General features: G+C 44.3%; 1 protein-coding gene across 1 annotated transcript in view; it reads left to right on the plus strand.

Annotated features, from left to right (window-relative positions):
- CIB2 (calcium and integrin binding family member 2) overlaps positions 1–14,947 on the plus strand; it is a 56,808-nt gene that overhangs the window by 15,603 nt on the left and 26,258 nt on the right. Inside the window, exons 2-3 of the mRNA XM_040413641.1 lie at positions 5,783–5,817; positions 10,760–10,871. Coding sequence (XP_040269575.1) covers positions 5,783–5,817; positions 10,760–10,871 — 147 coding nt within the window. The remainder of the gene's footprint in view (positions 1–5,782; positions 5,818–10,759; positions 10,872–14,947) is intronic.

Here is a 14,947-nt window from a genome sequence, read left to right on the forward strand (position 1 = left end):
TTTGTATGCATGTGTGATAAACCTCTTTATGATCTTTTTTTTTAAAGATATGAGATAGGGAATAACTTCTTCCAACCCTTTAAAGAGCACCTATCAGCAGGATTAACCCTATTAAAAAAGACATACTGCCTAGTAGGGGTGATCGTGCTAATTAAAATGATGAAGATCGGTTGCAGCATTTCAGATTTTCATTCTTTAGGCAAACGGGGGCTTTGGTCTACTAAGGGGTGTGACCAGAACTGGAAAGCTGGGGAGCCGAGATGCACTGAGGGGTGTGACCAGAACTGGAAAGCTGGGGAGCCGAGGTGCACTGAGGGGTGTGACCAGAACTGGAAAGCTTGGGAGCTGAGGTGCACTGAGGGGTGTGACCAGAACTGGAAAGCTGGGGAGCCGAGGTGCACTGAGGGGTGTGACCAGAACTGGAAAGCTGGGGAGCCGAGGTGCACTGAGGGGTGTGACCAGAACTGGAAAGCTGGGGAGCCGAGGTGCACTGAGGGGTGTGACCAGAACTGGAAAGCTGGGGAGCCGAGGTGCACTGAGGGGTGTGACCAGAACTGGAAAGCTGGGGAGCTGAGGTGCACTGAGGGGTGTGACCAGAACTGGAAAGCTGGGGAGCCGAGATGCACTGAGGGGTGTGACCAGAACTGGAAAGCTGGGGAGCCGAGGTGCACTGAGGGGTGTGACCAGAACTGGAAAGCTGGGGAGCCGAGGTGCACTGAGGGGTGTGACCAGAACTGGAAAGCTGGGGAGCCGAGGTGCACTGAGGGGTGTGACCAGAACTGGAAAGCTGGGGAGCCGAGGTGCACTGAGGGGTGTGACCAGAACTGGAAAGCTTGGGAGCTGAGGTGCACTGAGGGGTGTGACCAGAACTGGAAAGCTGGAGAGCCGAGGTGCACTGAGGGGTGTGACCAGAACTGGAAAGCTGGGGAGCCGAGGTGCACTGAGGGGTGTGACCAGAACTGGAAAGCTTGGGAGCTGAGGTGCACTGAGGGGTGTGACCAGAACTGGAAAGCTTGGGAGCTGAGGTGCACTGAAGGGTGTGACCAGAACTGGAAAGCTGGGGAGCTGAGGTGCACTGAGGGGTGTGACCAGAACTGGAAAGCTGGGGAGCCGAGGTGCACTGAGGGGTGTGACCAGAACTGGAAAGCTGGGGAGCCGAGGTGCACTGAGGGGTGTGACCAGAACTGGAAAGCTGGGGAGCCGAGGTGCACTGAGGGTTGTGACCAGAACTGGAAAGCTGGGGAGCCGAAGTGCACTGAGGGGTGTGACCAGAACTGGAAAGCTGGAGAGCCGAGGTGCACTGAGGGGTGTGACCAGAACTGGAAAGCTGGGGAGCCGAGGTGCACTGAGGGGTGTGACCAGAACTGGAAAGCTGGGGAGCCGAGGTGCACTGAGGGGTGTGACCAGAACTGGAAAGCTGGGGAGCCGAGGTGCACTGAGGGTTGTGACCAGAACTGGAAAGCTGGGGAGCCGAAGTGCACTGAGGGGTGTGACCAGAACTGGAAAGCTGGAGAGCCGAGGTGCACTGAGGGGTGTGACCAGAACTGGAAAGCTGGGGAGCCGAGGTGCACTGATTGGCCCGGCTCCACCCCTTGGTGCACTGATGCCCTAATTTGCATAAAGAATACATGTATTTTTTCATAAGACAGGTATCAGGTGCATCCTCCAGCAGTCCATGCTCCTAGACTGAAATCTATGGCAGCTTGGAAAAAACTGGCATTAAAGAAGATAAATTTGTATGGCCCATTGGCCTCATACCCTTCCTGTCCTTGCCATGCCCCTTTTCACAAATATGAGGTTTGCACAACTTTTTTTTATGCCAGAAAATTGGCTTGGGGAGAATGATAAATACCCCCTAAGTCTTTGTGACGTGCTCTCTTCAGCCTCTGCCCACTTGCTCCATCGGAGAGACTGCGCTAACTTCCAATGTTAGGCATCAGCACTTCGGAGGCTGTCTCAGAGCAGTCATTTGGGGCTGTTTTAGACTGTAGTAGTCTGAAATTATGGTGACGACCATTGATGACGTCTCTAATACTGAAACAGTTTCAAGCTGGTTCTGACCTGGCGTACATTTAACCCATTTCTATATGCCAACCATGATAGCTACTGTATGTTGTACAGCTATGCCCATAAAATATCAGCAAATATAATGCAACACTGCTCTTATTACTCACTGTGTTCAGATAATGCCTACATACATCCGCTGCTCAAATATTAATAATCATAGTAATAACAACAATAATACTTATAGTAATAAAAGTAATAATGTGCATCATGATACCCTATATATATATAGACAAATGTTGAATGACAGAAGAGGAGCCCGAGACTTAGCAGATCGTCAACTAAAAAATATGAAAAGGAAGTCACCAGGTAAATGTTCAGTTTGTTCCCCAGTTAGGGCTTGTTCACATGACCGTGACGTTTTTTTATGCGATCCGCAAAAAACGGATGCCGCCCGTGTGCCTTCCGCAATTTGCGGAACGGACCAGGAGGCCCATTATAGGAATGCCTATTCTTGTCCCCAAAACGGACAAGAATAGGACAGGACTCATAATTTTGCGGGGCCACGGAACGGAGCAACGGATGCGGACAGCACACAGAGTGCTGTCCGCATCTCTTGTGGACCCATTGAAATGAATGGTTCCGTATACGGACCGTATGCGGAACTCATAAAACGACCCGTATACGGAACGCAAAATACGTTCGTGTGAACAAGCTCTTAATTTTTTCTTGAACCGGTGGGGTGTGCATCTGTGTTTGCACTTATATATACAGTGGGATGCAAAAGTTTGGGCAACCTTGTTAATCGTCATGATTTTCCTGTATAAATCGTTGGTTGTTATGATAAAAAATGTCAGTTAAATATATCATATAGGAGACACACACAGGGATATTTGAGAAGTGAAATGAAGTTTATTGGATGCAGGTGCATAAATTTGGGCACTGTTGTCATTTTATTGATTCGAAAACCTTTAGAACTAATTATTGGAACTCAAATTGGCTTGGTAAGCTCAGTGACCCCTGACCTACATACACAGGTGAATCCAATTATGAGAAAGAGTATTTAAGGGGTCAATTGTAAGTTTCCCTCCTCTTTTAATTTTCTCTGAAGAGTAGCAACATTGGGGTCTCAAAACAACTCTCAAATGACCTGAAGACAAAGATTGTTCACCATCATGGTCTAGGGGAAGGATACAGAAAGCTGTCTCAGAGATTTCAGCTGTCTGTTTCCACAGTTAGGAACATATTGAGGAAATGGAAGACCACAGGCTCAGTTCAAGTTAAGGCTCGAAGTGGCAGACCAAGAAAAATCTCGGATAGACAGAAGCGACGAATGGTGAGAACAGTCAGAGTCAACTCACAGACCAGCACCAAAGATCTACAACATCATCTTGCTGCAGATGGAGTCACTGTGCATCGTGCAACCATTCGGCACACTTTACACAAGGAGATGCTGTATGCGAGAGTGATGCAGAGGAAGCCTTTTCTCCGCCCACAGCACAAAAAGTGCCGCTTGAGGTGGGCTAAAGCACATTTGGACAAGCCAGCTTCATTTTGGAATAAGGTGCTGTGGACTGATGAAACTAAAATTGAGTTATTTGGCCATAACAAGGGGCATTATGCATGGAGGAAAAAGAACACAGCATTCCAAGAAAAACACCTGCTACCTACAGTAAAATATGGTGGTGGTTCCATCATGCTGTGGGGCTGTGTGGCCAGTGCAGGGACTGGGAATCTTGTCAAAGTTGAGGGACGCATGGATTCCACTCAGTATCAGCAGATTCTGGAGACCAATGTCCAGGAATCAGTGACAAAGCTGAAGCTGCGCCGGGGCTGGATGTTTCAACAAGACAACGACCCTAAACACTGCTCAAAATCCACTAAGGCATTTATGCAGAGGAACAAGTACAACGTTTTGGAATGGCCATCTTAGTCCCCAGACCTGAATATAATTGAAAATCTGTGGTGTGACTTAAAGAGAGCTGTCCATGCTCGGAAGCCATCAAACCTGAATGAACTAAAGATGTTTTGTAAAGAGGAATGGTCCAAAATACCTTCAACCAGAATCCAGACTCTCATTGGAACCTACAGCAAGCGTTTAGAGGCTGTAATTTCTGCAAAAGGAGGATCTACTAAATATTGATTTCATTTCTTTTTTGTGGTGCCCAAATTTATGCACCTGCCTAATTTTGTTTAAACAATTATAGCACACTTTCTGTAAATCCAATAAGCTTCATTTCACTTCTCAAATATCACTGTGTGTGTCTCCTATATGATATATTTAACTGACATTTTTTATCGTAACAACCAACAATTTATACAGGAAAATCATGATGATTAACAAGGTTGCCCAAACTTTCGCATCCCACTGTATATATATATATATATAGGATATCATGATGCATATTATTATTACTTCTATTACTATGATTATTAATATTTGAGCAGCGGATGTATGTAGCTGTAGGCATTATCTGAACACAGTGAGCAATAGGCGCAGTGTTAGGCTACTTTCACTCTTGCGTTTGGTGCGGATCCTTCATGGATCTGCACAGACGGATCCGTTCAGATAATACAACCGTCTGCATCCGTTCAGAACGGATCCGTTTGTATTATCTTTAAGGGCTTCTTGAAAGTCAATCCGTTTGTGCCAGATTGTGTCATAGAAAATGGATCCGTCCCCATTGACTTACATTGTGTGCCAGGACGGATCCGTTTGGCTCAGTTTCCTCAAACGGACACCAAAACGCTGCAAGCAGCATTTTGGTGTCCGCCTCCGAAGCGGAATGGAGACTGATCGGAGGCATACTGATGCATTCTGAGCGGATTCTTTTCCATTCAGAATGCATTAGGGCAAAACTGATCCGTTCTGGACCGCTTGTGAGATCCCATGACGGATCTCACCAACAGAAAGCCAAAACGCCAGTGTGAAAGTAGCCTTATTTGCAAGATATATGCTGGTATTTTATGGGCATTGTATGGCATTATTATTTTACTGCTTTATGACAATATTTGGCAAGTGCAGTAGTCTGCCGTTAAGCCACACTCACGTTTTCATGTGTTCTGCTACTGTTCAACTGTTTGTCCACAGTAAATCACCAGATGGCATGATGCTTGGTTCTGGAGTGATGTGGCAAGATTAACTAATCTTTTCTGTTAGTAAAAATATTCCTCAGTAATGTGTAACCTTTAGTGGAAGGATGTATGAAGTATCAGTCTTAAAGGGCATCTGCCAGCAAATTTGTACATATGACACTGGCTGACCAGTTACATGTGCACTTGGCAGCTGAAGACATCTGTGTTGATCCCATGTTCATATGCTGACCACATTGCTGAGAGAAATTATGTTTTAATATATGCAAATGAGCCTCTAGGAGCAACAGGGGCGTTACCATTACACCTAGAGGCTCTGCTTTCTCTACTGCCGTGCTCTCTGATTGTCATGGCCAGGTGTGATGATGTTCCTACTGCCTGGTCCTGTCAATCAAAGTGGAGAGGGGGCAGCAGTTGCAGAGAGAGCAGAGCCTCTAGGTGTAATGGGAACGCCCACGTTGCTACTAGAGGCTCATTTGCATATATTAAAACATAATCTTTCTCAGCAATCCGGGCACATATGAACATGGGACCAACACAGATGTCTCCAGCTGCCAAGTGCACATGATACAGGTCAGAAAGTTAGAAAAGGTACAAATTTGCTGATATATGCCCTTTAACACAATTTATTTACTGTATTTTTTTGTAATTTAATACAATTTTTTTTTTCTATTTTCTCTTTTAGGACTGTACTTTTTTCACACGCAAAGAGATCCTCCGGTAAGTAATGACCACATATTCACAGAAGTCATAGGGCCCTATAGCAGAACTCAGAATGAGCTCCTCCAAATAAGCTATACCTTTAATAAAATGAACGCCGATAGCTTGATTATAAGAGTAAAATTCTGTGCTGATTAATTTCATAATATGCACATATAGGGAAGCGCTGCTTTTCTGACTTTATAAATGATATTTTTCTGGCCATATCAGGACAACACAGGGGAATCTAACTGCATGTAGATTTATACAGGTAGAATTGAACCCAATGGGGGACGTACAGGATAAATCTGTTTGCAATGAGCTTTCCGTAGTGGAGACTACAGGTAGCAATAGTGGCACACAAGTAGCCTCCAAAACTAACAGTCTACCACGACTAAAAACTATAAATTTCACAGGTAATTAACCATATTTGACATTTGGAGAAAAGATCAGGAAAGACATTTCAGATTTATGGGGAGAAAGTGATAAATTCTAAGGTGAACACCTTACAAAGGTTCAGCCAAACCATAGAAGCACACCAGGGGATGCTAAAAGTCCGATGGAGAAAGAGAGTCCGAGCACAGGTTGGCTATCTCCTGGTTCTCAATGTGGGATGAGAACCTAATATTGATAGCCTATATCAATATCCGATCATTGGGGGTCTGACGCCCTGCACCACCGCTGATCAGCTGTGCAGAGTAGCACCAGCCTGGAAGTCAGTGCCAGAATTACACAGCACTGTCCACCATAGGCGTGCTGGCCAGCGAATATTAATGAAGCGCTTACATTTTGGACCAGGAAGCGGTGAATGCTATGTACCTACCGCTTCCTGGTCCTCGGCAGCCGACAGCAGGAGGAAGAGGATCGCGGGCGGCGAGGAGCGGCGGCGTCCAGTAGCAGAGAGGTAAGTGTTTTTTTTATTTTAGAAAAAATGAGACTGCTCGGGGCTTAATGGAGGCGAATGAGAGGCATAATGGAGGCTAATGAGAGGCATGATGGGGCTAATGAGGCATATGGGGCTAATGAGGCATTATGGGGGCTAATGAGGCATAATGGGGGTTAATGAGGCATAATGGGGCTAATGAGAGGCATAATGGGGGCTAATGAGGCATAAGGGCTGATAATGGGGGCTAATGAGGCATATGGGCTGATAATGGGGGCTAATGAGGCATAAGGGCTGATGATGGGGGCTAATGAGGCATAAGGGCTGAAGATGGGGCTAATGAGGCATAATGGGGGCTAATGAGGCATAATGGGGCCTAATGAGGCATAATGGGGGCTAATGAGAGGCATAATGGGGGCTAATGAGAGGCATAATGGGGGCTAATGAGAGGCATAATGGGGCTAATGAGAGGCATAATGGGGGCTAATGAGGCATAAGGGGCTGATAATGGGGGCTAATGGCATAAAGGCTATATATATATATATATATATATATACATACATGACTTCAATGGAAGCTGCACTGTAGACATCAGCTCTGTTAACCAAATCCGGCGCCGGCCAAACTACTGTGAAACAGATGATCGTTGGGTGTGCAGGGTGTCAGATCCTTGCCGAACTGATATTGATAGACTCTCCTGAGGATCGGCCATCAATATTAAAATCCTGGAATACCCCTTTAGAAAAATCCTGCTTTTTCATGTGCACTGCACTGAGTGAATATCACGGAAGAACCTGTCAGGGGGTCCTTCTGACCTAGAGGGGATAGATGGGGGTAAACAAGCACCAGAGTTTTATATACCAGAGTATATGTGGTGGAGGGAACCAATGCAGCCATCTACATTCTTTGTAAGTCTCTGGGTGCAGCTGATTCAAAATGGAGACAAGGGAGATTAATCAGAGATCATCAAGGCGGGCATAATGGGAATAAGCCTTTGCTTTAAGGTACAGCCAGGGATGTCTTTATGGTCAGACTGCTATTCCTGTCCAATTCTGTGCTTACATGAGGCTGAGTACTCTACGTTTACAGAAATTCCGCTTTATTGATCTTAATCTTGCAAAGAATCACATATGTACTATGTAACTATGTGGTTTGGCTTGTGACAACCTTTGTGTGTACTGAAACTCATGATATCCTCCTTTTACTTTTGTAGCTTTCTTATTACATCTCAGGAAAACGTTTCCTTCCTGGTGTACACAGTCTTAGATTAACTACATTCTCAATAGGGGGCTGTCAAACTTCTGAGTGTGTTTTAATTAACACCCCATCCACCAAGGAGGGTCTGTCAAGGGAAGTATACTTACCTGCTCCCTGACACTTGGTTCTGGCAACTTCGGTCTGCCGCTCCTCACCCCGCTCCAGTTCGTGGATTTAAACGTTCACCACGGACGGAGTCACATGTGCCCCTGACCCAGTGGTGTGTCAACCAAGCAGCACTTGACCAGTGAGTGAGTTTGCTTCCATCTACAGGTCCCTCTAGGTGTGTCTGGGAAGGGGGGGGGGGGGGGGGGGGGGGTATTTAAAACGTGCTTGAAAGCAACACCAAGAAGGACAAGCCATAAGGTTATGAAAAAAAGGAAGTAGCAGGTTTTCTGTTACCCAGCTCTATTCTGTGCCATGTAGGAGGTGCAAAAAAGCCAGACTGAAAAGTTTTTTTAGCCACATGAAACTTCAAGAATCAGATCAAGGCATGTAGGATGATTCTGTGATGCCTTCTGTTTGTCGTCATGCCAGTTATCACCACTTGTCCCAAACTGAGAGGGACAGAATCCTTGAACTGAGAGATCTGGTTTATCACTCCAGCAGATCACTACACGCCTAGGCCAAGATGTCAGCACTGTTCAAGTTACATGTCCTGGTGGTTCGGAGAACAAAGATGAACTAGAATGACCGCAAGAGGTGCATAGAGGTGAACTTCTGCATGGACGGATTGTCTGATTAGAAGCATGGCGTGTAGTGATTCATTCTGTACTGCAAGTGAAATTGGACGTCACATCCCAAGCTTAGGGTGGTAAACAGTGTCTACACAAACCATCAGAAGGCATTTGCACGACATTGGGCTATGAGCCAGTGTTCCACTGATCCCATGCCACTGCTCTCAAAGGCCATCATTGTGCAAAGCAAGAAGGTAATGGAGGTTAGAATGGAGGTTTATCCTCTTCAGCGGTGAGTCCTGCTTTTGTCTCGAATGCAATGATAGCTGGAGATTTGTCCTGAGACCATGTGGGCAACACCATGAAGAGACCTTCACAAGGGAACATCACACAGGTCCTATTCCCGGGATTATGGTGAGGGTTGGCATAATGTACAGTAGCAGACGCCTCTGATCTTTATTTCTGGTACACTAACAGCTTGGTGTTACATTGATTTTGTTGTGGAACCATTGGTATGGCCATTTTTCCAAAGTGTCCAAGCAGACGTTTTTGAACAGGACAACACCAGGCCGCATATTGCTTGTGCTACTGTGAGCAGCTTGCTCAAATGCATTCAGCGTGCTAGAACATTCCTCAGAAAACCATTTATAACGTCATACTAGTATGCCAAGGGGTTTTCCGGGATTTTAATATTGATGACCTATCCTCAAGATAGGTCGTCAATATCAGACACCCAGCACCTATGGCGATCAGCTTGTTGAAGAGAAGGCTGAGCTCTGTGCGAGCGCAGTCTTCCCCTCATTGTTTACCTGCTCACCGTCGACATCACAGTGGTGAGCAGGTGTAATTACATGCCGTCCCATTTACTTCTCTGAGATGACTGGTTCCTTTACAGCACAGACTTCTCTTCAACAAGCTGATCGGTGGGGGTGCTGGATGTCCAACCCCCACCGGTCTGATATTGATGACCTATCCTAAGAATAGGCCAGCAATATTAAAATCCCAGGATACATGTATAGAAATAGTTATATTACCTAACAGTGCGACGGAGAGCATGGGGATTCCAAGATGGTGCACGGCTCGGGATGTGTAAAGGCTCAAGATCTCGCGAATCTCGCAAAAACTTAAGCTCCTTCTCCCTGGCTAAGAGCGCGGCGCTCTGATTGGATGCGCTCTTAGCCAGGGAGAAAATAACCGCGCCCAGGACAAATTAAAGTCGCCGTCTAGTTAAACTGAATCGCCTCATTAGCATATGAGGCTCCAGAACTACCGGAGACCACAGCGGACGAAAGGGGGGGTCCTTTGAAAAAATAATAATAAGCGGAAATACATCACTGGGGGCTAGGTAATATAACTATTTCTATACCTGTATCCTGGTGAAAGGTCCTCTTTAAGTGCGTGTATTTCTGCGGGTGCCACTCATACTCGATACAGAATAAATCAAGATGTTTGGAATATTTTGTTTCTACCTTTTTTATCGTTTGCATATCATTAACATGTCTATCGATCCTGTAATTTGAATAGCATCATTCCACAATTTTTCCTTCTTGGTGTTGCAATTTCAGCTTTGAGGAGTGTGTGTGTGTGTATGTATCTGTGTATATATATATATATATATATATATATATATACAGTGTATGTGTGTGTGTATATATATATATATATATATAATGTAAGTGGTAGCTAAAAGGAGTCAAATATAATTGTGGAAAATCAGGATTCATGTCACTAGAAAATACTGTAGCCATCACAAAAATCTAATGCAGATAACATTCCTCTGTGTGGGCATATCATATTTCTACCAGGTCACTGCTACCTTGACACCGGACAAGGACACATTCTCAAATCTGCTGGATGACAATGAAATTAATAGACAGCAATTCTTTGTTATTGACATCTACTGCATGGGAGTCTGCTGCAGAAGGCATCTGACATAGCTTCCATTATGTAAGATAAATAGTCCTATTAGGGTGATACAAAAGAAACATACAGTAGTTTATAGCATATTGCTCCGTGTCTGGACATCACTTTCTGGAATTTTGAATTCCTCTTTAGGTTATAATATTTGCAAATGATTGATTGAAGGTGTATGAATTAGCTAATATATTTTAACATTTCAGAGCAGATGTTGACGGGTTTCTTGCAGGTTACACGGAAGGTTCTATGAACTGGCTCCTAGTATAGTTCCAATGGATTATACAGATGACCCGGATGTCAAACTACCCATACAACTTATCATTAATATGCCTGAACTGATGGTGAGATTTAGCCACTGAAACATGATTGAATGTCATAAAAAGGGAGAAAAATAATGTTGAATTGCTGTGATTTACACAATTTAAAGGTGTTTCCAAGTATTTAATACTGATGACCTACCCTGAGGTTCTCAAGATAGGTTATCAATATCTGCTTGGTGGGTGTTTGATGTCCGGTACCCCCTCTGATCAGCTGTTTAAAGAGGCTAAAGCTCTCCTCGCATCTTTCCAAGCACAGTGACATACATTGGATAGCGGCTGTACTTGGTATTGCATCTCTGTCCCATTCACTTGAATTGGAATGCTCTGTGCCTAGGCCATGTGACCGATGAACATGGCATCACTGGCCTAGGAAGAGGTATCCTCAAACAGCTTATCTGCGGGGGTCCCGGGTGTTGGACTCCCACCATTTAGATACTGATGACCTATCTTGAGGATTAGTCATCAGTATTAAACACTCAGACAACCCCTTTAAGGAACTACAGTTAAAATCCATATAATTCATCGATGACCGTGATTGCATGCCATGAATATGTTTTGCATACCATTAACACAAAGTGTCATCTTATAATGATTTTGGTTTGTTCATTTTACTATTATGTATGGATAACTGTCGCTCCAACATGAGACAGAATTATTGATTAGATCAGGGATGGCCAACCTGCGGCCCTGCAGCTGTTGTAAAACTACAATTCCCACCATGCCCTGCTGTAGGTTGACAGCTGTATGCAGTATGGGCATGCTGGGAGTTGTAGTTTTGCAACAGTTGGAGAGCTGCAGGTTAGCCATCAGTAGACTAGAGGAAGACCATGCTGTGCCATAACAAGCTTTCTGAGAATGTCTGCCATTACTAAGATCAGCTGAAAAGCCAATATTTAATTAATCAGAAAATGAAGGAAAGTAAAATAGATGTTAATAAAAGTATCCTTTGTTTGGTCAGTCATGCAAGTGAAGGAAAGACAAATGTCACACATATGCATTGCTTTGTTAACACATGGAAACACGGCCACGTAGAAACATAAATACCAGTGCTCCACCCTTTATGGTGTGAAACCACTAATGGTTCCTGGAACGGTACCATGGACCATTGCAAAGTAAATAGTAAAAAGGTGAAGGATATATTATAGTAGTAACTGTCACAGCCACCTCTTCATACATTCATGCATCAGCCTACAGCCGCCTCACCAGGTGGCATGAGGGTGCGGGGCCCCTATGTTCTGGAGATAAATGTTGGTCCCAGAGGTGGGAACACAACTCATGAGACATTTATGGCGTATCCTGTGTCTAAGGCAACTTCTAATGCAGCAGATTTTGTTGGAAAAATTTGCGCAACTGAAAATCAGTTCCATTCACCTGAATTGGGCTTGCAGAAATTTGCTGCCAAAACAACCCCATTCAGGTGAATGGAACGGATTTTCCACGGAAATTTCCACAGTAAAATAAGCCATGTGTAAAGGCGCCCTTACATAGGAATAGCCCTTTAAAGAAAAAAAGTAGCCATCTATTTCCTATCAAGAAAATGTTTTTGTTTGACTTTTTAAATATGTGAAATAATATTCAAGTGACTACTTAATACCAAAAGCATGAATGTAAAATAAAAAATTATAGGTATCTTTAAAGGGGTTGGCCAATTTTTTTTTATTTTTTTTTGCGTCATCTCAATTGGCCACATGATGCAAGGTGGTCAGGTCACCGCTGCAGCAGTGGATGTTTACAGCGGGGGACCTGAACAAGGGAGCCAGGACCCGACAGCAGGGAGCAGGTAAGTATGCCTCCCTTTTCCAGGTCTGGCCAGGAGGGAGGGTTTGCCCAAAACTGCCCAACAGGTGGCTAAGCGCTTTAAAGTTAACTGCACTTGCACAAAACTTTTGACATGTTGGTGGCGGTCTGGGTACCGATACCACCGCCAATTGCTGAAATAAAGGGCAGAAGCGGTCCTCTGTCTCTTCTTGCTAGTTGAAGACGGGCTTATAGATTTACTGTGACCCTGTCTTCAACTAAGGGCTCATGCACACGACCGTATGTATTCTGCAGTCCGCAAATAACGGATCCGCAAAAAATACGGATGAAATCAGTGTGCATTCCGTATTTTGCAGAATGGAACAGCTGGCCCCTAATAGAACAGTACTATCCTTGTCCGTAATGCGGACAATAATAGGACATGTTCTATTTTTTTGCAGAACGGAAATACGGACACGGAATGCACACTGAGTAATTTCCGTTTTTTTTGCTGACCCATTGAAGTGAATGGTTCCGCATACGGTCCGCAAGAGAAATGGAACGGACAGAAAATACGTTCGTGTGCATGAGCCCTAACAAGGAGACGCAGCTCTCAGCTCCATCGATCAAGACTTCTAACAGGTCTCTGACAAAAGTCAAAAGTTTCGTGAAAGTGCAGAAAGAGGTTCTGGACACTGTCCTGACAGGTCTGTATTAGGCCTCATGCACACAACCGTATTTTTGGTCTGTGTCCGATCCGCATTTTTGGCGGATTGCAAACAGACCCTGTCATTTCTACGGGCCCACAAAAAAAACCGGACAGCTCACAGATGTCACCCATGTGCTGCGTCCCTGGGCAGCAAATTATTGAACCTGTCCCTTTTTTTTACAGTGGGTTCCACAAAAATGACAGGATGCTCACGGACCACATGCGTATTTTGCTGATCCATGATTTGGGGCCCACAAAATGGATGCGGTAGTGTGCAGTAGGCCTTAGTGACGGGGTTTTAGTAGTGCTCTGCTTCCTGCTGTTAATACTCCTGGTCATTTTAGCTCCAAGTAATTTTAATCTAGAAATAACTTGGAATGGGGCATTCTCCTTGTATCACTGTTCCATTGTCCAAATCCTCTCTGACTGTACCAGAATGTGATCTGTAGAATTTGTAATATTCAGCAAAATCCCATCTTCTGTCTGCATTTTATTGATATATTAGAAAGATACTAGATCACTATCAGAGTGATGTAAGGATATGCCCTCCCCATGGGCAGCTTGTACTGCCTAATGCACAATTTATTAAAGAGGACCTGTCACCTCTCCTAACAAGTCTATTTTAAAAACTACCGGTACTTGTATTCCCTATGTAATAATAATTTTGAAATATTCATTCTTATGACTATGTTGTGTCATTCAATTCCAGCATATAGAGTAACCCCTAAAACAATAATTTTATTGGTATACCTTAAAAAGGATCCCACTTGGGTCCACTTGTTATAACGCAAATAATATGAAAACAGAATGGTGTATCCTATAATTGCATCCAGTATACTTGGTAACCTGGGGTATGGGGATATTTGTCCCTATAGCTACCCCTGTCCTATAACCTCAGCCCAGGGAGAGCTCCTGATGGTGGAGGCCCCCTGTCCACGTACCTAGACTTCTACCCCTCACAGGTCCCTATGGGGGTACAGCAGGGATATTCCTAGTTTACCAAGAAATAAGGCGAGGATATAAAACACTAATGGATATACATATATATATATATATATATATATATATATATATATATATATATATCGACTGGATGCAAAAAGAAAGAAAAGAAAAAACAATAATAACGTGGTACAGACATATACAAAAATACAATCAGTCAGGGTTGACTATATAGTCATACACCTAAACTACCTCGACGCGTTTCCCCCATAAACAGTGCCATGGGATCATCAGGAGGTATAATATAACATTAGTCTATACAAAGTAGATGCAACCATATAGATACTGGCATATAGCCAGGTCACATAGAAAAGTGCTACACGATGTACACCAGCATAAAGCCAGGTCGCACATATGAAAAAAGATAGTCGCTCTACATAAATTGATTGAGGGGGAACGTAATCAGGCCAGTAGATATGTTTGATAGCATCATATCCGGCTAGTTACGTGCACATTTTGATGATCGTGCCTGCAGCGGACTCCTTCAGAGGTAGACAGTATATTCCGCATCGGTTTAGATGGTAGGGAAGATCCCAGTAAGAGATTACTCCTGTTGTCCCCCTATCATGAAGTCCTAGTGAGACCCACAATGCTGGAGTCCTTCCCTGTGTTCATGTTCCCCCTGGTAGGCCGCCTACCAGGGGGAACA

This window comes from Bufo bufo, chromosome 1, assembly GCF_905171765.1.
Source record: "Bufo bufo chromosome 1, aBufBuf1.1, whole genome shotgun sequence".
Lineage (NCBI taxonomy): Eukaryota > Metazoa > Chordata > Amphibia > Anura > Bufonidae > Bufo > Bufo bufo.